The sequence below is a fragment of the Ixodes scapularis genome, unplaced genomic scaffold, assembly GCF_016920785.2.
Source record: "Ixodes scapularis isolate PalLabHiFi unplaced genomic scaffold, ASM1692078v2 PGA_scaffold6__148_contigs__length_123643588, whole genome shotgun sequence".
In the NCBI taxonomy this organism is placed as follows: Eukaryota; Metazoa; Arthropoda; class Arachnida; order Ixodida; family Ixodidae; genus Ixodes; species Ixodes scapularis.
Window position 1 is genome coordinate 69,234,870 of NW_024609881.1, and position 26,427 is coordinate 69,261,296.

At 47.6% G+C, this 26,427-nt stretch overlaps 1 protein-coding gene across 1 annotated transcript; it reads right to left on the reverse strand.

Annotated features, from left to right (window-relative positions):
- Positions 1-202: 202 nt before the first annotated feature.
- LOC8031463 (NADH dehydrogenase [ubiquinone] 1 alpha subcomplex subunit 6) lies at positions 203-26,406 on the reverse strand. Its single transcript, XM_029977606.2, has 3 exons — positions 26,246-26,406; positions 10,557-10,672; positions 203-436 (listed from the first exon to the last, which is right to left on the reverse strand). The coding sequence occupies exons 1-3, from the start codon at positions 26,370-26,372 to the stop codon at positions 311-313; spliced, it is 369 nt and encodes a 122-aa protein (XP_029833466.2). The 5' UTR covers positions 26,373-26,406; the 3' UTR covers positions 203-310.
- Positions 26,407-26,427: the final 21 nt, after the last annotated feature.

The window sequence follows — 26,427 nt, forward strand, 5'->3', positions numbered from 1 at the left end:
AAATTCCTCATCGGGGCACTTCTCAGATAAAAAATATTCGAGGGTTTCCAAGACACTGACAATTTCAGGTGCAAGAATTTCCTTGGTATTCCAAAGATACCTGGGAAGCCCCGCTAAATAAACAGGAAACCAGAACGAGTGTCAATAGGCTGGTTCACAATCAATCTATTCATAAGTTGCTCAAAGAAATGAGTACAAACGATCAGCTCTAACCTCCCTTTCTTTATTTCCTATGTTGCCATATGTACAACCAAACACGGGCATGGCCAGAAAAGAGATGGCAGTGCGACGCTTGGTGCTCCTAGACTCTTCACTGGCCAGACAAAAACTTGGACATGAAGTCTGCCGGTTTCGGTTCCACTGTGTCCTTGAAGAAGGCCATCACGTGCGATTTCTGCTTGAAGATCTTCAAGGTCTCGACCAACTCCATCTGGCCCTGTAGGGACAAGGGTATCCAACCGCAGAATAACTATGCTGTTTATTTAGTTGTAAAATTATACACTACATATATCAACCAATTGTCCGCTTGAGACCCACACATACAATATGTTCACTCATGCTTCCAAATGGAGGCCAAGGTTACAATCCATCAGCTTCCATCTCATGTCTCTTGACGTAGCATAGGACCTCTCTGGCAAACATCCGCCTCAAGTAGACCGAAACCATGTGAAACACCTTGGGGTACAGGATTTGGGTGGACAACTGGACAACTTGTGGATTTGGCTTCTATGCTCCCATTTCACCTTACGATAAACCGCAGCAGATGATACAAGCAATCCCAACCAACACAGCACTGCAAACATATCACGTGACTGCGTGCCCCGCGCGTCGTCGTGCCTTTCATGAAGGTCTCGTGTGCCACGTGACCTTTGGGTCACATGGCACAGCATTGGATTGACTTAAGTGGCTTGTAGGCTTCAATGGCTCACTTCGGTTCATCGAATGGTGAAATAAGGTATAGTCAAACGGGGAGGGGAACAGAGTACAGAGGTGTGTAGTGGTTACAGTTATTACGTCAGGCATGGTGCTTTAGCAGATCACATTAGTTGGTCCAGGGTGGATCTATGCAAGTTGCATATCCTTAAATACTCAGGTTCCTTCTACAATCAAAAGAGCAACTAATTAAACTCGCAGCTTATATACACAAGTCTGTTACAAAGGCGAGTTTATGGAGCACCATATTTTCTGCACTGCAAAGCCGAATTATGCATTGCTCAAGGCTGACCTAAGAAGTTATGGTCACGCAATAAAAAAGTTCAAGCGAAGAAGGGTATGCACTTGAGCTAGTTGGTGATTCAGAGTTCTGAGGGTAAAAGCGCTAAAAAAACAACGAACAAGTGAAAGAAATGAAAAACATGGAGTGCTCCTTGCAACTGGAATTTATTCACGGAAAGGCACATATATATATCGGGCAGTCCCAGTCGCCAGGCTCAAACTCAAATGGACCGTAAAAATCGACGCCTGCACGTAGCAATCTAAACTTTTCGTCAAAGGTGTATTTCACAGGTCGGTTTTTTCTTGTAAATTTACAAAGCGCAGTTCTCTTTTAGTAAAAAAATAGGGCCAAGAAACTTGCCAAGGTCTAAGGCGGGCGGCGACCCAGACGACTAAGTCCAGTTGCGGGGTATGTTTGGCGTTCGTATTGATAGATGGCGCCGGGAGCAGCGTCTGAAGGTGCAGCTAGAGCACTATATAGCTCCTTCGGAGCAGAGTAGCGCAATCGAGAACGCCATCTCTCGGGACTAGCGGCAAACGCCCGAGGGTTCCAACTCCGATCAGAAATGCATGGGGAACGTGAGAAAATCATTGTTTCTTCAATATTGGGGGGATGTACGGAACGTCAATAGTTTTTGACATAATGTAGGAAAATTTTAAAATAATTTGCGCTAAGTTGCGAGCCATGTAAGGACGTAACTTTTTTAAAAAAAATTGCCTGAACGGCATCATGCAGCAGACGACGCGGCGACGTCACAGCGACATCGCAGCGTCCACGTGACCCGCTCCGGCCAACCCAAAAAGTTCCTCTCCGCTGCGCACACAAATCGTCTGCTTCAAACGCCATTGCCTTGGAAATTGCCTTCTCGCAATTTTCACACGCTTCCAACATAATTAAAACTTTGATAAAGTGTTTAGTGCTTTATCAGCTTCACGATAGACTAGTTTCGAAAAGTGGGAACACGGCGTTTATTTTTTGATGTGTTGTGTCGATCTCCATGTATTCTCCCATAGAGCGGGCCGCCTCTTGGAACCCTCAGTACCACGCGACTTGCGCCGAGGTGCTCTGTCGGCCATGTTGTCGGCAAAACACGCGGATCAAAGGATTGCGCTACTGTGCTCCGTAGGAGCTATATAGTGCTCTAGGTGCAGCCAACCAGCGAAAGAAAACAGACGACACGCAGACGAAATCCGTTGGCAGCAAAAGCGCCGCCATTATGCAGATGCATTTTTTACTTTAAGTGTTGCTTTTATTGTTCGCATTTAATTTTTAGCCGAACTTACATTTCAAAAAGATTATGTTCATTTTAATAAACTGCGGTGGTTGCGAGCCGTCGCAATGAGGAAGTAGCGCCATCTATCAATACCAACACCAAACATACCCTGCTACTAGACCCCTGCCGTCTGCGTCGCTGCCCGCCTAGACACTGGCAAGTTTCTTGGCCTTATTTTTTACAGAAAGAGAACTACGCTTTGTGATTTGACAAAAAAAAAAAAAAAAAATCGAAGTCTGTGAATTACATTGTTGACGAAAAGTTTAGATTGCTACGTGCAGGCGTCGATTGTTACGGTCCATTTTAGATCCAGCCTGGTGACTTGGACCACCCTATACATTATGAAAACACGACATGTACGATAGAAATGCGACATCATCCAATCAAGGCTTACCTATCTGCTATCTTCTTTACAAAAGATTTAAAAAAAAACGCCACCTCAGCACCAAACAGGGCTATCAATAAAGCACTGACACACATGCCTTCAATGCACTTCGTTATGAAGAATGCTTCGGATATCTCCCTTGTCATTTTGTTTTGGTTTTGGGCTAAGATAATGGTGTTGTCAAATCCACGACTGCTACAGTGCAGAGCCAGATTTCCCGAGGGCGACTATCTCACTGACAGTGCATGATCTCTGGGCCTATCATTTCTACGACGACCCGATTGGACTATGTATACTTTGCCACATGATAAATGAATCTTGCATAGCACGCCTTCGCTGCACTCCACATACCTGGTCCTATGTTTTTTTTTATGACATACACCTACGCGTGGCTGCTTTCGTCCCACTTTTCCACACTATCTGCCCTATTTTTGAGGAGCTGAGAGTAATACAGGAACCCCATGCTTTTCTGTGAGTAAACTTAAGTTGCAAGTAGCGCTCTGTGTTTCATTTCATTTCATTTATTTTTCCCTCAGGGCCCGAGGGCATTACAGAGGGGAGTGGGTTACATAATATAAAGTAAATCTAAGATATGCACATGAAACAGAACAAGAAAAATAACAATAGGTTAGTCAAATTCTGGAATATAAATATTGGCAATACAGTTTTTAAACGCCACACCATCGGAAATCGATACCGCAGAGGCTGGAAGGTGGTTCCAGTCAAGAGTGGTGCGAGGTATGAACGAACTATGAACGAACTTGTTCGTTTCTTTCACTTGTCTGTTGTTTCTTAGCGCTTTTACCCTTAGAACTTTGAAGCAAAGAGCTGACGTGGCCTAAAAGAGGTTGCTGTTGGGCAGCAGAAGCAAATGGAGAACATCTATAGTCGGTGACAGGTTAAGAGGCCAGGGAAAGTTCCTCACATCTTTCCACATTAGCAGAGTGAGGGCTGAAGAAGAGGTAGCCTCCTCTCCAGTGTTCGCTCTAACAAAGTGGAAATAGGTGAAAAGAGCTCCCCATAAACCCTAAACCTGCCACCGACTATAGTTACCGTCGCACTTCTCACATGGAGCCACTAGCAATAGCAAGCAGACATGAACACAAGCAAGTAACAACAGGTTTCTGTGTTCACATATGCTATTCAATGCTATCATAGGCACTGGCACCAACTGAGATCCAGAAAAAAAAACAGATGCACCCACTCTGCTTCTGCTACCCGACGGCACCTTCACGTAGGCAAAACAGTCTCTTACTTCCAACTTTTTGCTAACTTAACCGCACATTTTGGAAATTCGCCATCTTATCCTAACCACTGGCTCAGCCTTTCGATCGAGTCTGAGCATATGGCAACACATAGGTCATTCTTGTGACGCAAGAAAGAGAATTTTTCGTTTGTTTTCTTGACATTCTGTACTAAAGCTATGCGAATCCAGGTATTGAAAGCCTCTGCACCAAACATACTAATAAATGTGAAATAAAGAAGCAAGGCAGTGTTATGTGGGGCTTAACACCAAGTGCTTGGGCAAGTGCATGCCCTCAGCTGATCAATACTGCCTCTAGTACTTGGGTGTCTTGTAAGCTTTGCTTGGTATCCAAACAGACGAATTCAGGTGTGCAGACAGACATAATTTCAATGCTATCTTAAAAAGAGTGGCCCGATTGTTGATTATTATTGATTATTAAGTGTTTAATGGTGCAAAAAGCAACATAGGCTATGCTGCACCAAAGAAATAATTAAAATAATCTATAGTAAATTAAAGGAATTACTATGCAGAAAATCTATAACTGAAGCAGGTAGCCAGTTTAAAAAAAAAATATCTAAAGTAGGAACTAAAGGTTCATCTCCCAGCAAGAAGGCTGGATGAAATGGGAGATATCGGGAAAATGAGGGGAAACTTGTTTGACGTTCTTGATCAAAGAATTTGCAGTGCCATAGAATGTGCAATATAGTTAGCAATCCACCGCAATGCTCGCAGAATGGGGTGTCCTCACCACAAAGAAGATGTCGATGGGTCACACAAGAATGCCCAATTCTCAAACAACACATTAAAACTTCATGGCGATGGTCTCTATGGTGCAAACTCTCCCGTACCTCCAAACGTGGTTTGATGACATGTAGCTTATTATCTATTTCTTTGTCCCAGTCTAGCTGCCAGGCGTAATAAATTGCTTTTTTAAAAACTGGTTTAAAATCTTCTTGAGGGAGCCGAACGGGTGTTTCCAGAGCATCCTTAACAGAGGCTGCTAGCCTATCTGCCTTTTCATAACATGAAATTCCCACATGGCTTGGTACCCAGCACAGGTTGATATTGTATCCCATTTGGAAAGCCAGGTTTAACTCTGCACAAGCCGATTCTTAGAATCATTGAGGGAACAGAGAGAGAGATTGTAGCACTCTGGGAGTCCACAAACAAAATTGCTTTCCTGATATTGTTGCCTAATATATATTCATTAACCATGAGCACAACATAAAGCTCTGCAGTATAAATGCTGGCAACAGAGTCAAGCCTTCACAAAGTGTTCTGAATATACAGCCAAACCGACAAAGTGTGGAGTTCTTGCACCATCAGTGAAGAATTGTGCATAGTTCTTATACTCAGCTTGCAAGGTCATAAACTCTTGCTGAAGAACTAGTGGCGCAACAGATTGCTTATTGTAATTCACCAGCGACCAGTCACAGGTACAGTGCACCGTTTTCCAAGGAGCAATGCTTCAAACTCTCGTCATCAAGCTACGCTCAGGAAATGGAAGCTGCACGAATGCAGACATCCTTTGAATGCGGAGGATTAAAGGCCGTACTATCCTTGGCTTGTTCTCAAGAACACATAAAAAAGGAGATGCCCGCAAACAGCAGAAGGATGGGTGTTCAGGGTCAGATTTGACCTTATAACTACAGCATAGGCCGAGGTACTGTTTTTGTTTTTCTAGTAGCATTTGGTACGTCTCTGCATACAAACTCAGGATAGGCGACGCTCGGAAGGCCCCCATGGCAAGTCGAAGTCCAAGGTGATGGACAGGATCTAGCATTTTTAAAGATGACGGTCATGCCAAGCCATATACAACCGCACCATAGTTGAGTCGGGAACGAACCAGCAAGTTGTAGAGTCGCAGGAGGCACCTCCTGTCAGAACCCCAGGACATGTGTGCAAGTACTTTGAGAACATTAGCAGATTTAAAACATTCGCTTCAGCTCCTTTAGATGGGCCTGCAAAGTGATCTTCTTATCAAAAATAACACCGAAGAACTTGTGTTCATGCCTAATGGTTATGTCAGTGTCATTCTTTGCAAGCTGGGATCTAGTGACAACCCCCACGTAATGGGAAAGGCACGCACAGTTTTTTTCTGGTGCAAACCGGAAATCATTTTTATCGGCCCACTTACTCATCTTATTTATTGCTACCTGAAATTGGCGCTCACAGATTGACAAGTTGTATGAGGAGAAAGCGATCTGGACATCGTCTACATACAACGAATAAAAAACTGATGGTGGTATCACTGCAGCAAGGCTGAAGAGAGTGGCCTGCTTAGCCCGTGCATCGAGTGGCAAACAATAATCATCTTCATGATAAGAAACGGCCAAGTTAACAAACAATCTGGTGTCTTCTCTCAAATACAAAACTGCTTCAGCTTTAAACAAACAGAGGTTGTCACAGACGTGAAGAGTTGACACTTATGGTTGCCCCACACATCCAGCACTGAATTCAAGAAGAGTGGTTGTTTGGGCGAGTTGGTTTGACATCTTAGACAATCTTGTGCGCAACAAAGACGAGGACAAAAGCAGAAAAGAGGACACAACAAGGTCCTCTTCTCTGCTTTTGTCCTCGTCTTTGTTGCACACAAGATTGTATAAGATCCAGCACTGACCAAGCTTCACACTAAACGTTTTCTTTTCAGCCTTTTTCAACGAAACCCTAGCCCTCAGTAAACAGTGTTTGACAGAGCAGAACACATCTAAACAATATGCCCATTTCAATTCCTGGTGCACATGAACAAAGCTAGCATGTTAAAGATCTAAGTCGAAAACCCATTTACTGCACCTTCAGAAAAGCCTTGCTGGCCACCCCAGCCATTCCAGTTAAGCCGGCCCAACAATAGTTACAAGTAGAGCACCAAAACGTTCTCAGAGTACCAAAGCTCCCGAGCTTCGTTTTAGAATCGAGTCGCGGCGCAGCAGTCGTGCTCCAACCCGTCTCGAAATGGAGCTGCCTTGTGCGGTCGAAGTGAGGCGCATACAGGTGGCGTTCGTTCTTGGCGAGCTCCTTGATCCACGTTCCTGGCCTATGGCAACACTGGTTTGTTTCTATTAAAGTTTTCTTCTTTGTTCCGAGCGGTGCGCAACTTGCTCCTTGCTGTCTCCTTTCTCTTGCCTCGAAACACATTGAAGTCGAGTGTAAAGGCCCGTTCACACTTAGCGACCTCTTAAAACTGGGTTCCTTGAAACCTCTTACAACGAGAGGACACACTGGCACCACCTATTGGGTAGCAGTGTAAACTTGGCGGTCCGGCACATTTTCTATTTCTCTGGTGCATAATACTTTCTTTCTTGGCTGGAAACCTTTTGTCAACGTTATAAACGAGTCCTTCTTATAGGTACTACGCACATTTGACTTCGGAAATCCCGCAAAACCTTCGCTCTTGTGAAATGCAGTTTCAGTGTCACCGCCTAAATGGCACCAGCGTGCCAGTGTGTTCTCTCGTCCTAAGAAATTTTAAGAGGTTTCAACAAGTCTCGTGTCTCTTGGTCGTACTCGGTTGCAAGAGTGTGAACGGGCTTTTAGGCTTATCGTCTGAAGCACAGAGTTTGAAACGCAGCATCAGCGTGATCGGAGCGAGCAAATGAGCTGGCAATCTTCTTTGGCGAACCAGATTAGCGGCTACTTAATATAAGAAAAAAAGATCTAGAGAAAATCAACGGACCTTCCGCTAGATCCTAACTCATCGATGGTCAGATATCCCACCCAGGCGAACCCGCCATAGCTGTGGTAATGCAGAAACGTTTTATACATATTTTTTGTTGCTTTGGGCTCCAAAATGGCCGACTGACAATTTCCGCCACAGGCTAAGCCAGTTAGTCAGAACTGGATTCTGCAGGATTGACTCCCGGTAAGCGGACTGAATGGAATTCGGTACTCTGGGAACGTTCAACTCGAGACCTGTATAGCTACTACGGAGCAGAGCAACGCAATCCTTTGATCCGCGTGTTTTGCCGTCAGCATGGCCAACAGAGCACCTTGGTGCGAGTCACGTGGTACTCAGGGTTCCAGGAGGCGGCCTGCCCTATGGGAGAACACATGGAGATCGACGCAACACAGCTGATTAAGAAATAAACGGCAAGTTCAAACTTTTCAAAACTGGTCTGTTGTGAAGTTGGTAAAGCACTAAACACTTTATCAAAGTTTTCATAATACTGGATGCGTGTGAAAACTTTGAGAAGGCAATTTCCAAGGCAATGACGTTTGAAGCAGACGATTGTTTTACGCAGGGCAGATAGACTTTATAGGTTAGCCGGAGCAGGTCACGTGAACGATGTGACGTCGCCGCGTCTGCTGCATGATGCCGCTCAGGCAATTTTTAAAAAAATTGTGTTCTTACATGGCACACAACTTAGCGCAAATTATGGTAAACTGTTCCTTTGTTATGTCAAAAACTATTGTCATTCCGTACATCCCCAAAATATTCAAGAAACAATGATTTTCTCACGTTCCCTATGCATATCTGACCGGAGTTGGAACCGGGCGTTCGCCACTAGTCGCCGAGAGATGGCGTCCTAGATTGCGCTACTCTGCTCCGAAGGAACTATATAGTGCTCTATGTTCAACGACTCTAGTTAGAGCCACTAAGCAATGAAGTATTTCAGGGACTCCGCATCTCTGACGCATGGCTACTGTGTTGAAAGTCCGCGCGTGCCTTTTTCTCTTGCTCCCGTTCGTCACTGGGGGTGTGTGAATATTTGAGTTTCTAACTTGAAGTGAACAATGACTATCCGAATAATTCTATTCAACTTTCAGACTTCTAGTATCCAACTTTTCGAATAACTTGATACACTGAATATAAGCACTGCTGGCAAAAATATAGGCCTATTCAGGAACATAATTGATATGGTTAAACAGCGCAGTATCCCTTTCAAACGCCGGGGGAATGTGTAAAAGAGTGCGCAATGAAAAAGGAGGATGGCACGAGACCCGACGAGGGACGAGAACGAACGCCGTCGGAGTTGGAGAGAAGGGCAAGCGAGATTGGTAACCAGCCTCGGCACTTGGGGGTCAATACTCGAACTAAGACTGGGTTGCCGAGTCTCGTGCCCACGGGACTTCCGTTCAGGTACAGCACCGAGAGTACCCAGGGCTGTGACAAGTCAACTTGATTTTTGTCCAACAAAAAATGCCCTCCAAGGAAGTATCCCAAAGACCCGGATGCCAATGCTCTACCGCAAAGCTCCCACCCTCTGCTAGTAAGTGCAGATAACAGATCAAAAGGAATGCCAGCAATGCACCAATGCCGCCAGCAAAGGTCAGCAAACAACCCAAATGGACACTTCTCATACTCTGCCGTAAATAGTTTGATTTATAGATTCCTTTTTCTTGCGATTAGCTCCTTTCTCATCTTACTAATTGCTGGAATTCATTTTGGACTCATCTTCCTTTATTTACGATCATTATCGTTGCTATGAACCTCGTGACAGAAACGCTTAGCAAGGGGCAAGTCCTCATAAGTGTGCCGTACAGATTGTCTCTAATTTCCCAGAACGTGCCACACTGATCCGTTTACCGCATATGTATTTAAATGCTGCCTCGCGGCTCGCAGCTGGCACATTTAGTTGCTGGCAGCGATCCTGCAGCGGCACAGCAGTGGAGGTAGGGGCGAGAAATGCCTGTTCCATCGTAAATCGCCCTGCACTCGGCCCGTCAAAGGAGGCTCGAACAACTATGAATTGGGACGGTACGATGACCGCAGCCTCGATGCCCGCTCACCCATTTCGCTGGCACATTTACGATGAACAGCCATAACCGTGGCAAGTGAGCAAACGTGCCGACAGCTCTTGTCACCGATTCGGGATTATTTTGAATGTGTGGGCGGAATTAGATACCAAAAACAACTGCCAAAAATGCATTTCAGGTGCTGTAGAATCTCTGCTAAACGACACTGTAGCGACATTTCCAAAAAAAACTGTACCTGGGGTGCTTCGTGCGCTAACAGTATGTTCTTTCCTAAAATTTCGTACAATGGCTCTAATTAACGAGAAAAATTAACGTTAAAATTTGATTAAAAGGAGCACGTGTAATTAGCACTTTCGGTTCAACACGCGCAGGGCTACAGCTGCGGTGCCGGAACTTTCTTCTGCACACTGCAGACGGTAAACTGCCTTGAACAGGCCACAATGACCGGGTCGACGTGTGATGGAACGTGCGAATGATGTGGAGAAATGGTTGTGACATCTGAAATGACGACCCACAAATCTAAAGAAAAAAAATGCTGTTTGCCCCAGGCCGGAGCAGCATTTCACTCGGGCGGCACAACTTTCTGCATATAATTGCAGCACCTTGCGTATATTTACACTGTGGCTCCAGCAAGTAGGGACTTACAGACATCAACCCCCTTCAACCACAAACTGTGTGGGGAGGATGATCTGTCCTGCACAAACAACATTAAAGATGAAAACAATTTAGTGAGTTAACTGGCCTTGATTACTAGGAGGTCGATGGTCCTGATGTCCCTGACATGCTTGTTTCTGAGGAACTCTTGGTGGAGCTTGGTGCGCCCCTGTTCAGCAGTCACCGGGATGTCATACATCTTGACTGGAACGAAAGCAGAAAAGAAGGCTCTATGATGTGTCTCTAAACCTAAATAGTATTAAGAAAACAAGGCAGGAGAAAAGGACAACACTGAGAGTAAAGAAATGAGACAAAATGTGATATTAACGTATCTTATTACTATTTCCTTCACAACAATTTGCACTGATCTTGTAATGTCCTACCATCTACACTTCACCTTAAAAAGCCACTGAAAAGAAAAAAAAAAGTTTTTTTTAAACAGTTTGTAAAAATGTAACTTAAAATAATTTTACAGGGAAAAAAAAATTTTTTAGAGCAATATTGACGGCGTGAGACGCAATTTAGTAGGTAGTCACCTCTTTTCCACTTGTTTCCTCTCTCGGCATTTCGAGCATATGGAGGAGAGGTGGATCGGCTTGGCCATCTTGCGCTGTCAATGCTGCTCTAAAAATACTTTTTTTTTGTGCGAAATTTATTTTTTGACACGCGTGTCCCAAACTGTTTAAGAAAATGTTGTTCTTCTTCAAATGCCTTTTAAAGGGGCACTGAAGTCGATTTTGAGATCGTCCTTTTGTGGTGACAACTCAATCTGGGCACTCTAAGCATTCCAACAAACCCGAAATCACAATCGTACAAAGCTTATTCCCTCGTTAAAAGCGTGTTCAACAATCGCGACACACCCTTTCTGGGAAGAATTTTCTTCCGAGTGAAGTGGTCGACGAGGGGCGCTTGTCGGCAAGTTGCAAGCGATGGCTTCACCCACGGTGAAAAAGAGGAGTCTCATTTGAATGAGTACCTATCAGACTCTTTTCAAAACGAGTTACAATAAAATCATTCGGAATCTGCACATACTGTCCGACTTTCACTGGTCCACACAATGTAGTCCACGAGAAAAAAGAGTTCACGTTTTTCTACTGCCCCGAGATGATTGGCGGTTTAGTAATATAGGACTTAGTATACGTGGGAACTAACAGATTGTAAACAATATAAGATCAAAAACGACCTTTGTCAAAAATGACTTCAGTGCCCCTTTTAAGAGAGCATGAATCCTGTGTTGTTTTTCTTTTTTTCCCTTTCAAAAAAATACAGATGGCCAGTTCTGCTACCTAGAAGTCGCTAAAACAACCATGATTGTGCAAGCGGTGTGAGCCGGTCTGCGGGCTATGCCATGTCTTTAATAAAAAAAAAAGTAGACTCCTCAAATGTGCTCTCTCTCTCTTGTGCATGTGCCGTTTGGTGCGGCTTTGAGTGTGGCATAACCCGCGCTGCTGAGCGCGCATGCAGGGAAGATGTGAGGTTGCCGCAGTTAATGACAGGCATCTTCGGCCACTCCACGGGGGCCGAGATCGGCCTCTGCGCTGTGCTGTTTTGTGCAATGGCACTTGCAGCTGCTGGAGGTAGGGTGCCTGGGAATCTGTCCGCAACAGTGTGGAGACATTCTTCTCTACATCAAGTGCCCCTTAGCAGAAGAAAAGTGCCACTTAGCAAAAAAAAGAGTCGCGTGTATACACCAACTCATGTTTACAAACAAACCGGAGCGCCCCTAGCGGACGTCACCGGCGCCGCGCATGCGCCGTGGATGGTGGGCAAGAAGCCCGCCGTCGCCCATAAACAAACCATTGAATTGCGTTGTTGTCGGCGTCGGTGGGAGTCCCCGTGCTCTTTTTCGCGTTGGAATTGTTGATTCTACGTCCTCCTAACAATGTCTGACTACTTGAGCGGCTTCAGCAAAACTATCGAGGCAAAACTTTGCGTGAATAATGTGACGTGCGGCGATTCATTTCACGTGGACGCCGCAGAATAGGCGCTAAAGCCTGACTCCCACGTCGAGATTCTGCTCGCTAATTTCAGTCGCGACGTCGCTCGGACTGCAAAAGCGTGGACCGTAGCTGAGATGGTGGACATCGATACTGAAAACCTCAAGTAGAATCGGGCATTACAAGTCGGTGATGGCCACTGGTAACAATGATCAACAACTCCTTGTATCTGTTTACACTTAGCCGACTTACCCCAACCAACCTTCAAAAGTGTTTTGAGGCCTGCACTTAGTTCTTATCGCAATTACCGGGTCAATGTTTGGTTTACGAGCCGCTGTCGTTTGAACGAACTGACGACAAAAAGCAGCCAAGTTTGAAAGAGCAGACGACAGTTGGAACGCACGCGCAATGGAGTACGGGCAAGAAGCACCGCGTCCCGCGTCAACAAACCATTCGAATGTCACGTTGTCGGCGTCTGTGTGAGTCTGCATACTCTTTTTCGCGTTGGAGTTGTCGATTCTACGTCCTCATCGCAATGTCTTATCACTTTAATCGCCTGAGCGAAATCATCAAGGCTCGTTACGCTGCTAAACTTTGCACAAATAATTTGACGTGCGGCGATGTATTTGCATGACCGCCGCAGAATGGACGTACAAAACCATGATGAGACTCTTCTAGCTATTTTCGGTTGCGACGACCCTCGTGCTGCAAAAGTGTAGAAGGTAGCGGCGATGATCGACGTCGATACTGAAAATCGGAAGCGGGAACAGACAAAGCGTAACAAGTAGGTGATGGCCACCGGTACCAATGATCAACATCTTGTATCTACTGCTTACACCGAGCCTACTTAAGTCTTTTGAGGCCTGCAATTACTTCTTATTGCAATCACCGGGTCAAAGTTTGGTCTACGGGCCGCTTTTGTTTGAACGAGCAGACGACAAAAAGCAGACAACTTTGAAAGAGCAGACGAAAGTTCGAACGATCAGGCGGCCGTGTGAATTTGAAGACGCACTGAATCCGTGGGTGGTCCGGACAACTTGGGGGTTTTCTCTCGGTCATGTTGGAACAAAGCAGATACATCTGGCGACTACAAATTGTGGCCCGCACACGCAATCGTAGTTCGACAGCGTCAGGTTTGCCCTTTTCACGGCTGCTATCGACGTTCTCGGACGAACGGAGGGTGCAAAAACACATGAAAACTGATCTTCAAACCTTCCCAGACTCTCTTTGTAAAGCCCCCATCGCAGCATTTTGACGAGAAGGTAGGTTTTTTGTCTCGTTTCTTCCAAAGGAACACAGGAATGCATGTCTGGCACGGCGACTTCTGCCCACCGCCCCAGACCGGAAGTGCGCCCGGCGCGCCACCACCGCGGCGTGACGTAGGAGAGTTGAGTTGGTGTATATGAAGACACTACTCGAAGGCTAGGCTTTGCCGTTTTCCAGCTGATCGCACGCCATCTGTGTGTGGTCGGTTGTAAACATTACTAGTTTGAGCATAGACTCTGGAGTTGCTGAACAGCAGCCGCATGATTTTCAAAACAAAAAGAAAAGACTGGTCTTTTTTTCACGACGTTGCTTTCTAGCTTCCGATTTTTATCTCCAGTGACGTACAAGTATCGCCTTTGGCACTGGTGTCGCTAGCCTGTCTTGAATTCGGTGGAACCTCCTACGTCGCACGTGCATCACTGGGGCAGGTGTGTTGCTGGGGCATGTGCTAACCCTCCTGGCCCACCTGATCATGCCGCTTAGGCCCGCTTCAGACGGAGCAACTATTGCAGCAATTTCGGGGTTGCTGGCGGGTTGTTCCCTCGTACACGCCGCTTCGTGGCAACCACTCGTACATGCCGCTTCGTGGCAACCAAAGTCCCAACCATGGAGGAGGCTCAGCCGTATTTAGGAAAGGCCAGCAACATCAGAACCTTGCCTTTTTCGGGAGCGTACTTTGCACGAGCGACTGCGAGTCAGTTTGGCATTTTATTATGGTCATACTTGTGGGCACCCTGGCGGCTCCCCAGCCCAGTCGCCCGACTGCGAGGCAAGGGTGCCAAACTTTTCCCGCGTGGCGGCGACGTCACGCCAGCCACGCGCACGTCGCGTGAGCCGCCTCGATAAGGCGCATCAGAGGCGGCGCACAGGGAGTCGCTGCCTGGACTCGGGCACCGGTGGTAACCATGTTAATCGTCTCGTCCATGTCCAATTAAATGTAGTTTCTTGTTGTTGAAACCGTTGGCTCCGTGTTATTCCTCCGGGTCGGGTATGCAGCAAGGCAAACCGACCACAATGACGCCCAACGTGGGGCATGACGCATGAAAGCATGACGCTCGACTTTTCTGGTCGTGGATACCGGCTGAGACAACAACCGGAGCTGACTCCGTTTACCGAACGGGAGGACTGCATCCCTAACCCGACCACTGCAGCCCACTTCACCACGGTGCCAGACGTCTTGCCTGCCGGCGTTAGAGAATCGTTGCGAAAGTGCCCCGCAAGCAGCCAGCAGAAGCAGGAGCTGCAAGCCGTCCTGCAGTCTTTCTAACCGATGTTCACGGAAACACCTGGAAAGACTGACATCCTGCTGCACTGCATTGAAACCGGTGACGCACCGCCTCGGAGGTGCAACCCTCGACCGATCAGCGTCCACAAAAGAGCACTCCTTGATGCGGCGCTCAAGGAAATGATCGACACCGGTTCAGTACGTGAGTCGAAGAGCCCCTGGGCATTTCCCGTTGTTCTCGCTCCGAAAAAAGACGGAACAGCCAGACTCTGTGTGGATTACAGGCGGCTTAACGATGTGTCCGTACGACACAGCTACCCTTTCCCCAGCATTTCCTCTGTGATGTACGCGCTCGGTAACGCGACCGTGTTTACAACGCTGGATTGCAGTCGCGGGTTTCTTCAGATCGAGATTCACCCGTCAGACGTTCCAAAAACGGCTTTCATCTGCCACAGAGGGTTGTTCGAGTTCACCCGACTGCCGTTTCGCTTGTCTAACTCTCCAGCCAGTTTTCAATGCCTGATGGATGTTGTACTTGGAAACTCGAAGTATGAATTTGCCATGGCATACATGGATGACGTGGTTGTTTTCTCGAGAGCTATTGAGAAGCATGTCGAGCACCTTTGGATTGTACTTGAACGAATGCGTAATGCTGGGCTCACGATTCCTCCCGGAAAGGTTCAGTTGGCCGCGCCCAAGATTAACCTCCTTGGATTTGTTGTGGATAACGGCACGCGCCGCCCCAACGAAGATAAGTTGCGCGCGCTAACGGAATACCCAAGCCCACGTGACGTAAAGAGCCTACAAAGATACCTCGGAATGATTGCGTTCTACCGGGATTTCAGTCCACACTGTTCCGAGATATCCCAACTGCTCAATCACCTTCTAAAAAAAGGCGCCAGGTGGTGTTGGGCCGAACAACAACAATGCGCATTTGCAGCCCTTTCAAAAGCCGTGACTGACAACGCTTGTTTATAGCTCCCAGACTTGAACAAGCCGTTCGTTCTGCAGACAGATGCAAGCGACTGTGGCCTGGGTGCTGTCTTGCTGCAGGAGTATGGTGGTGTGCTTCGGCCAGCTGCTTTCACGAGCCACACACTAACTCCAGCCGAGCGAAACTACAGTGTCGCAGAACGTGAATGTCTCGCCATTATTCATGTTTTGAAGCGCTTTGATATGTACCTAGATGGCGCAACGGTCCAGACTCAATCTGATCACTTAGTGCTATCATGGCTAAGGGGACTTAAGAATCCAGCTGGACGTCTTGCTCGTTGGGCGCTTACGCTACAACAGTACGACTACTCCACAGTGTACTGCCCGGGGTCAACCAACAAAGTTGCTGATGCGCTCTCTCGTGCTCCACTTCCCGAGGAACACTCGCAGGATACCCATGGCTTGGTGACCGTCGCGGCCACGACACGAGGATCCCAATATTCACGGTGGGGTACACTGGTGAGCCGCGAGGACCTCCGCAAGGCGCAGCTGGATGACAGGCTCTGCCAACGCGTGTCCGCTTGGCTGGCAGCAAGAGGTCCAGTCGACCGCTCAAGTGACGAGGAGTTTGACTCCTACTTGATGAGCTATGACGACCTCCTGCTGCGCTACATCCCCCAGGCCGACGACGATCCGGATGGCTCGGCGTTCTGGACCGTGATACCCCGCAAGCTACGTAAGCTTTTCATTCGATACATGCATGACTCTGCCTTGGCAGGACACAGCAGTGGGAGCAAGACTTACGAAAAGTAATCCCAAATTGCTACCTGGCCAGGCATGAGGCAAGATGTGCTCCGATATGCTCGAAGCTGCTCGGTGTGCCAGAAGGCAGAACCACGTGGTGGCCAGCCCCCCGGTCTCATGCAACCAATCGCGAGTCAGAGCCCTTGGCAGATTTGTTGCTGTGACGTCATGGAGCCCTTCCCATGTAGTACCCGCGGCAATCAGTACTTGTTCGTGGTGACCGACCGCTTCACGAAGTGGGTAGAGTTATTTCCATTGCGGAAGCTAGATTCGCAAAAAAATCTGGGAGTGTGTACTTGAAACATTCGCCAGGTTTGGCTTTCCTGCACAGCTTGTAAGTGATAATGCCTCCTATCTAACGAGTAAGGTGTTCGTGGATGCATGCGCGGTGCTGGGAATAAAGCACAAAAGAAGTTCCCCATACCACCCGCAAGCAAACATCACGGAAAGGGTAAATCGGAACCTTAAGATGATGTTAGTGGCCTACACAGAGCGCCACAAGGACTGGGACGCGAAACTGCCCGAGCTGGCATTCGCAACCCGTACGACCACTAATCGGTCAACGGGTCTCACTGCTGCCCAATTGAATTTCGGCAAGGAGCTCGCGTTTCCGCTTTTTAAGTCTCCTTTCTACAGAGTCAGGGGGAAGGCTTCGCCCCTACGTGAAGTTTGCAGAGGACCTGCGAAAGCGCTTCTCCGATAACCTTCGAGAAGCCCGAGAAAATCTCGACGTCACCCGAGTACAGCAGGCAGAACAGTACAACCAGGGGCGACGTGACTTGCAGTTCGAGGTGGGAGATTTCCTACTCCGGCGTACTCACCCATTGAGTGACGCCGCTCGAGGCTTCGCAGCCTCCCTCGCCAACAGGTGGGAACATCCGTTTCGGGTGCATGAAAAGTGCTCACCGCTCACTTACAAACTAGTTCACTGCGAGTCTAGTGAGGAAACCGGACCTGTTCATGTCACCGACCTTAAACGATTTTTCCAAGCAGAAGACGAAGATTCCTCGCAGGACCGGAACGACACTGACGGCAGTCCCGTTCCGGAAACCCCCTTGTCTCCACCAAGGCGGCGGTATAATCTGCAACGTCGGTGACACCAAAGAGAGAGGAACCTTTTTTTTTTGCCTCCTTGGCCTCTCTCGCATTTTGGGGGTTGTTTTCTACTTCCACGGATCTGCTTCCTTTTCAAGAGAGGGGGAGAAGATTGTGTGCCCACCTCAGATCCGTTATTTCAAACTTTCTGGAAGGGGTGCGAAGATAACATCAGGCTCAACCCTCAACTGAGTCCCATGTCGTCTGCTTCCTTGTTTTCTACGAAGCTGGCTCATGGACAACACCGTCGCCACACCCGCCATCTGAACGACACGGCGGCCGGTCTCATCGTGGACTGCGGCCACCCTCTACAGGACGGAGCGGCAGCTGGCTCGGATCAAGGAGGACCACATGGAGAGCAGTCACCTGCTGGAGACAGTCCAGAGCAACAAGGTGGCCGCCAGCCGAGCCTTGAGCAAGGAGCTCAAATGACAAGCTGGAGCTGACCGAGCCGCTACTCTTACGCATAGCACGCGTCCACCAACTTGGCGAGCGCGACCTCCAACGGGCCATCACGCTCGTTCAGCAGGCGCCGGTCGGACTTGCAACGCCAGTCCGCCCAGCAGCGCCATCCACCCACTGACGCCCACGACATCGTCTCGGTCATCAACATGCCGGACGAAGCTTGAGGGGTGGGGGGAATTATGGGCACCCTGGCGGCTCCCCAGCCCAGTTGCCCCACTGCGAGGCAAGGGTGCCGAACTTTTCCCGCGTGGCGGCGACGTCACGCCAGCCACGCGCACGTCTGCGCACGTCACGTGCGCCGCCTCGATAAGGCGCATCAGAGGCGGCGCACAGGGAGTCGCTGCCTGGACTCGGGCACCGGTGGTAACCATGCTAATCGTCTCGTCCATGTCCAATTAAATGTAGTTTCTTGTTGTTAAAACCGTTGGCTCCGTGTTATTCCTCCGGGCCGGGTATGCAGCAAGGCAAACCGACCAGATACTACACCCTGAATGAAGACACTCCTCATGCAAATATGTCGCTTAAAGGGGCGCAGAAACAACTTATATGGAAATCGCTGAAGGCGCGCGACCTTCAGTTGACCACCGGCGCTGGTGATCAACCGACAATGGCAATCTCTGCAACCCTACCCAATGCCTATACTCCGTTTTACTTTAAGCAAGAGCGTAACAGAAGCTACGAGAGTGTTATGTACATTTAATTACACTGAAGCTATGTACATATATACAGGTCAGGTTCGGGACAGTACATGATGGACTGGCGGTTCGATCAGCGGTGCGAACTGCACGAGCACGAGCACTCACAAACCTTGTCACTCGTCGTCTTCTTCCATTGACGCGAAGGTACGCTCGCATTCGCGCCTAGCAGGCGCATATCTTACACTCCTCCCTACTAGACTAAGGCACATAGTCGTTAAGATAAGTAGGGCGGCGTGTTGCTCTTTGAGGTCTCGAAGAGTTGCTAGGGGAAACTGTTGTAGAACCAGCTGGTTGGACTGCTGGTGTGGCATCGGAGTTAACGTCCGCTTCTTCGGAGACCGCTTCAGGTAGAGCAGTTAAACTCAAGTCAACTGAAGAGTTATCTTCCGAGTTTCCTGCAGAAGTTGTCGCTGGCTTCCTGCGCAACTGGTCAACATGGCGACGCCAAGATCGTCCATCTTCGGTTTCAATCCTATAGGATAGTGGACCGGTCACGGCTGTGACTACTCCAGGGGTCCACTTGGCACCGGACAAGTAATTTCTTGCATAAACGTTTTCACCTACTGTAAATAGTCGTGCCTTCTTCCCTTCCTGGAGAAACTTGTCCTCTTGTTTCCATGATGAATGGAACTGAGAATCTGGATGCAGGCGATCTAATGCTGTTTTCAGGCGTCGGTTCATCAATAGTTCCGCAGGACTCCTGCCCGTTGAGGAATGTGGCAGTGTATGTTGACGGAACAAAAATCGCGCCAAATCGACGTTTATGTTGCCTGAATTTATGTGAGTGAGTGCCTCCTTGGTTTCTCTCACCATTCGTTCGGCCTGGCCATTCGATGAAGGGTGGTAAGGTGCCACTGCCACGTGTCGAATCTGGTTGCGGCTTGTAAATTCCTTGAATTCGGCCGAAACGAAGGCTGTGCCATTATCACTGACAATGACGTCTGGCACTCCGTGTACGGCAAACAGCATCCTCAGTTTCTGTACGACGGCTGAGGAAGACATAGAATTCATAATACATACATCGAGCCATTTCGAGAATGAATCGACCACGATCAGAAAGATCTTTCCCTTGAAAGGTCCTGCAAAGTCAACGTGTAGACGTGACCAGGGATGTTGCGTCGTCTCCCAGGGATGCACTGGTGCCCGTGGCATTGATGGTTTGTATTCTTGGCATGTGGAGCAATTTGCAGCCTTTTCTTCAATGTCATGGTCGATGCCAGGCCACCAGACTGTACTCCTCGCTAGCGCCTTCATCCTTACAATGCCTGGATGGGCTGTGTGTAAGATGTTGAGTACAGTGGATTGTGCCACTTTGGGAATAACAAGCCGGCTTCCCCAAATGATGCATCCCTTATAAGTTGATAGTTCATCTTTCCTAGTTGTATAGGGTTTGAACTGTTCGTGTTGCTTGTCATCTGGCCACCCATGCATGATCCAGCGCTGGACTCGCGCAAGCACGGAATCTTTTCTCGTGGATGCTGCAATTTTTTCGGAGTTCCAAGGCTGTTCTGGAGCGGTCTCTAGCATCCATACGTCTGCGACTGGAATGTCGTCCAGCTCTGTTGCAGGTATAGGCAGTCGACTGAGTGCATCAGCGTTTCCTATCTTGCTTCCCGGACGGTACTGCAGATCGTAGTGGTATGCGGCTAGCATTAGACTCCACCTGAGAACTCTTGGTGACACCATAGCTGGAATTTCCTTGTGCGGACTCAGCAATCCTAGCAGAGGCTTATGATCGGTGATTATGGTCACCGGGCGGCCATAGATGTACTGGTGAAACTTTTTGACACCATATATGATCGCCAGGGCCTCACGATCAGTTTGCGAGTAATTTCGCTCAGCTTTGCTTAGGGTTCTGGACCCGTAAGCTATTGGTGACTCTTGCCCAGAGTCGGCCACGTGACTCAAGACAGCTCCAAGACCGTAAGGCGAAGCATCGCAGGTCAATAATAAAGGCTTGCTGATATCGTAGTGAGCCAGAACTGCCGTTGATTTGAGCAGTTCTTTCGCCTTGCGATAAGCCTCAGCTTCGAGAACGGTCCATGTCCAGCTCGCCCCCTTATCCAGCAGTCTGTACAACGGCTCCAAGGTGTGAGCAGCTCCCTTGAGGAAACGATGGTAGAAGTTAAGCAAGCCCAGGAATGACTGTAGTTCCTGTTTGTTCTTGGGCTCTGGAGCTTCATGAATGGCCTTGACCTTGTCTTCAGTTGGTCGCACCCCGTCCTTGTCAATCCTGAATCCCAAAAACACGACTTGCATGGTGTTGAACGTACATTTTGCCTTGTTAAGGCGTAAACCGTCTTCCTTGAATCGCTGCAGCACAGCTCGCAGGCGTCTATCGTGCTGTTCTTTGGATTCTCCGCCGATAAGTATGTCATCTAAAAATATTAGTACTCCTTCAATTCCGGCAAGTAACTCCTCCATATAACGCTGGAAGATCGCTACGGCGACGGATACTCCAAATGGAAGACGGTTAACCTTGAAAAGTCCCTTGTGCGTCGTGATGGTAAAAAGCTTTGCGGACTCATCATCGACGGTCAACTGCTGGTAGGCCTGTGCAAGGTCAAGCTGTGTAAAGCGACGGCAACCCGCTAAGTTGCTCAGGAGTTGCTCTGGCGTGGGCAATGGGTAAGATTCCCACTTCACTGCCTTGTTTACGGTACTTTTATAGTCACCGCAAATCCGCAATTCACCACTCTTTTTCAGGATTGGAACTATCGGTGTAGCCCAATTTGAGTGTTTTACAGGTTCAAGGATTCCCTGCTGGACCAACTTTTCTAGTTCTTGCTCCACTTTCGGACGCATCGCATAGGGAACTTGCCTTGACTTGCAGAACTTAGGTGCAGCAGATCTGTCGACCTCCACACGGATGGGTGGTCCCCGACTCTTTCCCAGGCCAGCGTCGAAGATTTCCTTGAACTCCTCCAGGAATCCGCTACCCTCCTGGGTGTTCCTGAGTTGATGGACACCTGTGAGGCCGATTCCTAGATGCTTGAACCAGTTTCGTCCAAGAAGGCTTGCGTACTCTCCCTTGACCACCAGAAGTGGCAGAGTTGCCGACCTTTCTTTGTGTTTAACCTCCACGAGTACTCTTCCTAGGACGATAACAGGCTCCTTCGTATATGTGCGTAGCGTAACCGTAGATGGTTTCAGCTTCTGATTTGGAATATGAAGTCGTGCCATTGTTCTCCTGCTTATGACAGAGAACATGCATCCTGAGTCAACCTCCATCGCTGTTGGCTGTCCGTCGATGTCGACGTCTACGAGGATAGCAGGTTCGTTGGACGAGAGGTTGTACAGCTCGTACATCTTGGTGGTATCGCCGTCTAAAAGATCAGCTTGCGCCGTCCCCCGTCTTGCTCTTGGAGGACTTTTCTTAGCCTTCTTTTGAAGACAGGCTTTGACAATATGTCCTTTGCGGCCACAGAACAGGCATGTGGCGTTCTTGAAGTGGCAATCCTGAGGAGAGTGTGCCCCGTTGCATCGATAGCACACGGAAGTCGCTTGCTTGGTTTCAGGCTTCGCATGATGTTGTGGAGGCGGTGACGGTCCAGGTCCATCTTTAGCCACGCTGTGGATTTGGCTGACGTCCTTAGGCGTAGTCCTAATCTCCATGGCATTGTTCTTCGCACATTCCGCTGCTATTGCCAACTTCTCCGCTTGAGCCAACGTAAGCTCGGCTTCGCTCAGCAGACGTCGTTGCAAGGCCTCATCTTTAACTCCACAGACAATCTGGTCGCGCAAACTGCTGTCAAGGGCGTCTCCGAAGTTGCAGGTAACTGCAATACGGCGTAAGTCCGCGATGAACGCAGCCATGGGTTCGTCGCTGTGCTGTGCCCGCTTATGAAACTTAAAGCGTTCCACGATCTCCGAGGGCTTTGGTGCAAAGTGATTTCCCAACTTCTTAATGATGTCAGCGTAGTCCGTCTCTGAAGGTGTCGTTGGCGCGCAGAGGGAATGCAGTATTGCATAGGTCTCGGCTCCGCAAACGCTGCAGAACACGGCTCGCTTCATCTTGGGTGTAGCGATCCCATGGGCTTCAAAGTGGAATTCCAGCCGTTGAAGGTATAATGGCCATGTCTCCGGCTTACCTGCCTGGAAAGCTTCAAATGTCAGCGATGTCCTTTCAACCATGATGAGTTGCCGGAGTCTCGCCCGCTTTTTCCGATTTCCTCGTCGCCAAATTTGTTATGTACATTTAATTACACTGAAGCTATGTACATATATACAGGTCAGGTTCGGGACAGTACATGATGGACTGGCGGTTCGATCAGCGGTCCGAACTGCACGAGCACGAGCACTCACAAACCTTGTCACTCGTCGTCTTCTTCCATTGACGCGAAGGTACGCTCGCATTCGCGCCTAGCAGGCGCATATCTTACAGAGAGCGAGCTCCGGGGTTTCAGCCTCTCTGCCAAGTACGTGCGCTCGTGCAGTACAAGCATAGTTCTGAGCAACATGCTCGTACGTGTAGCTATGGCTTCGCTCGCACATGAAGTGACACAAACTCTACACTATTTACAAATTACTTATACACGAGTGGGTTGAAACCAGAAATTGTATTATAATTAGGGATGCCGCGAACTTTTTTCGAATCGAAGTTTCGATGATCGAATCAAGCGGTTCGAAAGGTTCGAAAGATTTCGATTTTTCGAATTGTCTATATCGTAAAATTCAACGGAGGTCGAATTTTCGAACTTGTTAAGCTAAGAAGTTCGACGCTTTTCGAACCGTCGAACTTATTACGCTAAAAAATTCGATCTTTTTCGAACTTTCGAACTTATTGCGCTGCAAGGTTCGATGCTCGTCGAACTTTCGAACTTGACTGACCAAAAAATTCGATAAATTTCGAACTTTCGAACCTATTTATCAAGAAAATTCGAAAAGTTTCGAACTTTCGAATTCTGAAAAGTCAGAGGTTCGACGAACTTCGAACTTTTAGGGTAAAAGTTCGACGTTCGTCGAACTTCGAAAGACCGGCGGCCGGTTTCATTTGATTTCAAGGAGTGGGGTACATTCGTAATTTTTTTTTCTCGAACTTTTACACGCGGTGCTGCGTTCCTTACGAAAGACAATGTCATTTATTTCAATGTTCTGGCATGCTTAGGTTTAAAGAAATAAATCCCCGAAGGGGCGAGGACGGACGACGGGTTTTTGACGATTATCGTTTGTGCCAGATTTGAAGCACGCTGCAGCCGGAGCTATTTATGGTAGATATGTTATACTTTTTTAAGAATGATCTATGTATAGCCTAGGTAAGTGCCGTCTTAAGATGTGATTATTGTTATTCAACGTGAGTTTCGAAGAAATGTCCAAACATGTATCTGCATGCAATTATGACCTAAACTTGATATTTATTTTCGTCTAAGTTGTTTGAGGTATCGCATTTGAATTAGCACCACAGACAGTACATATCATTGCCATCTGCAGAATACAAAATAATATATTTATTGTTTTTTCACGTTAAGGAATAAATTAACTCATTGCAGAAGATTTCTAGTAGTGTTCAAGTTCAGCACGTCATTAAAAGAAAACTTTTTTTTTTTTTTTTTTTCGCTTCACGTTCCTGGGACGTGTTTCTTTTAGCCTGTACACATTTTGGTAAAAGAAACTTGTTTCAAAGTTCTGAACCTCTGAATATGCACGAATAGAACACTTCCGACGAATTCTTGATAGTTTTTTTTTTTTCTCCTGCTTTTTATTCCCGCATTTATTCGTTTTTTTTTTTTCTTTTGTTACTATCGGCACAGGTGTTTAGGTCGAAAAGACAGCTTTGAACTTCCGAACCACTAAGCATGTGACGAGCAGTGCCTTCTGACAACGAGTTTCTAACAGTGACCATCTACGCAACCTTTTATGCAGTGAAGAGCGACAGTAGCTATACATATGCATAAATAATTTCAGATTAAAATAAGCTCGACCACGCCCTCTTTCCCCGTATTGTTTTCTTTAACAGTCCGAAATACCTGCAAAGTAGAAAAGGAGGCTGAAGCCCCCCCCCCCCCGCTATCCTCTTTCCCCCCGTTTTTCCTCTTCTGACGCCACTTGTATGGTAGAACGCTCCTCGACCTCGAGTTGTGTCGGCTTTTGTGCTTTTTGCGAGGCGATTCCTCCGTCCCAGAAAATAAACGTCCAGGACAATTACAAACTTCACCGGATCGGATTACTACCAGCGTGCAAGGGGTGGCGAGCTAGTTTGCCAGGTCGCTTCAAGGTTTTTCTGAGCCTCAACCTCCTGCTCGCCCCTGGCCGTTTCGAACTGGATGAGTCTCGTAAAACAGTGTGTTCGTGCAATCACTACTGCGTGATAAAGACCCCCCCCCCCCCCTTCCCCCCCGGGGGGCTGGCGGTCACAATTCTGCACTGGCAAATATTCTAGCACGTCCGGGACACTCGTCGTCTCATTTAATTGCCTTACCAACTTCGCAGAATCTAGATATCACACCCTAACTTTTCTAAACTTGATTTTGTGAAAACAAGTGAGCCGTGAAAACGTTATTTGAAACTGAAACTGTAGAAAAACTTGAAAATCGGACTTCAAACTTTGAAAACTTGGATTAGAAAAAAAATCAAAATCTTCGAAGTTTTTTTTTTTTTTTTTTTGAATGTAGCGTTAAAAGAGAATCGAAACTTTCGAACTTTTCGACCTTTAAGCCAAAAGAAATTCGAAATCTTCGAATCGTTCGAACTTCATGTCTTTAAAAATTCGAAGCGTTCGAAGTTTTCGAATCTTTTTTACAAAGAGTTTCGAAATCTTCGAATTTATCGAACCTGAAGTAAAAAAATATTCGAAATATTCGAATTCGAAATTTTAGAAACCGTGAAAGCTTCGAAATTTTCGAATTCGAAGCTCCTCTGTGGACAAAAGTTGCGAATTTTTCGAAATCGAACCTCGGTCGGTACGAAAATATCGAAATTTTTCGAAATCGAACCTTAGTTCGCTTCGCAAAAATCGAAACCTTTCGAAATCGAACCTAGGGTGGTTCGCGACATCCCTAATTATAATAATGATACAAATAAGATACACACACAAGAAAAAGAAGCTTACAGTGTCTAGTTGCCGGTTTCTGATGTCTGTTTTTACACAAAAAAACAAGCGAGCAAAACTGCAAATGCGGCTCAAGCTCACCCAGATCACTCAAGCCCACGTTGATATTTCTAGAAACATAGCCAGTTTATATTTTTGATGCAAATTGGATTATTTACAGGTGAGGCAGCAAACACAAGCAAGTCAGCAAGAGTGTAATCGTTCAGCGAAGGTCAAAAAGTTCAGTGAATTGGGGTGCTGTCGTCGCTGGTCCACATTTTAACAGGATCGAAAGGTGTATTGGCAAATTTAACGGTGAAAGCTTACCTATGGAAGGCATCTGTCGGTACCATGCCTTGTATAAATTTAGCGCACGCCGCCTCGCTTCACCCTGATCGAGCGAAAGAAGCGGCTTTACAGTTCGGGCAGTCGACTTTACAAGGTTGGACGCCATCTTGAGCCGAGTGCGACGGCGCGACGGTGCGACGCCTTACGGTGGAGTGCAGAAC

Excerpts from the sequence above, each read along its gene's own strand:
- LOC8031463 (XM_029977606.2), bottom strand. The coding sequence starts at position 26,372 with ATGGCGTCCAACCTTGTAAAGTCGACTGCCCGAACTGTAAAGCCGCTT. Across the intron at positions 10,673-26,245 it reads CCGACAGATGCCTTCCATAG|TCAAGATGTATGACATCCCG; the intron begins GTAAGCTTTCAC and ends CTTTCGTTCCAG. Across the intron at positions 437-10,556 it reads TCGACCTCCTAGTAATCAAG|GGCCAGATGGAGTTGGTCGA; the intron begins GCCAGTTAACTC and ends TTGTCCCTACAG.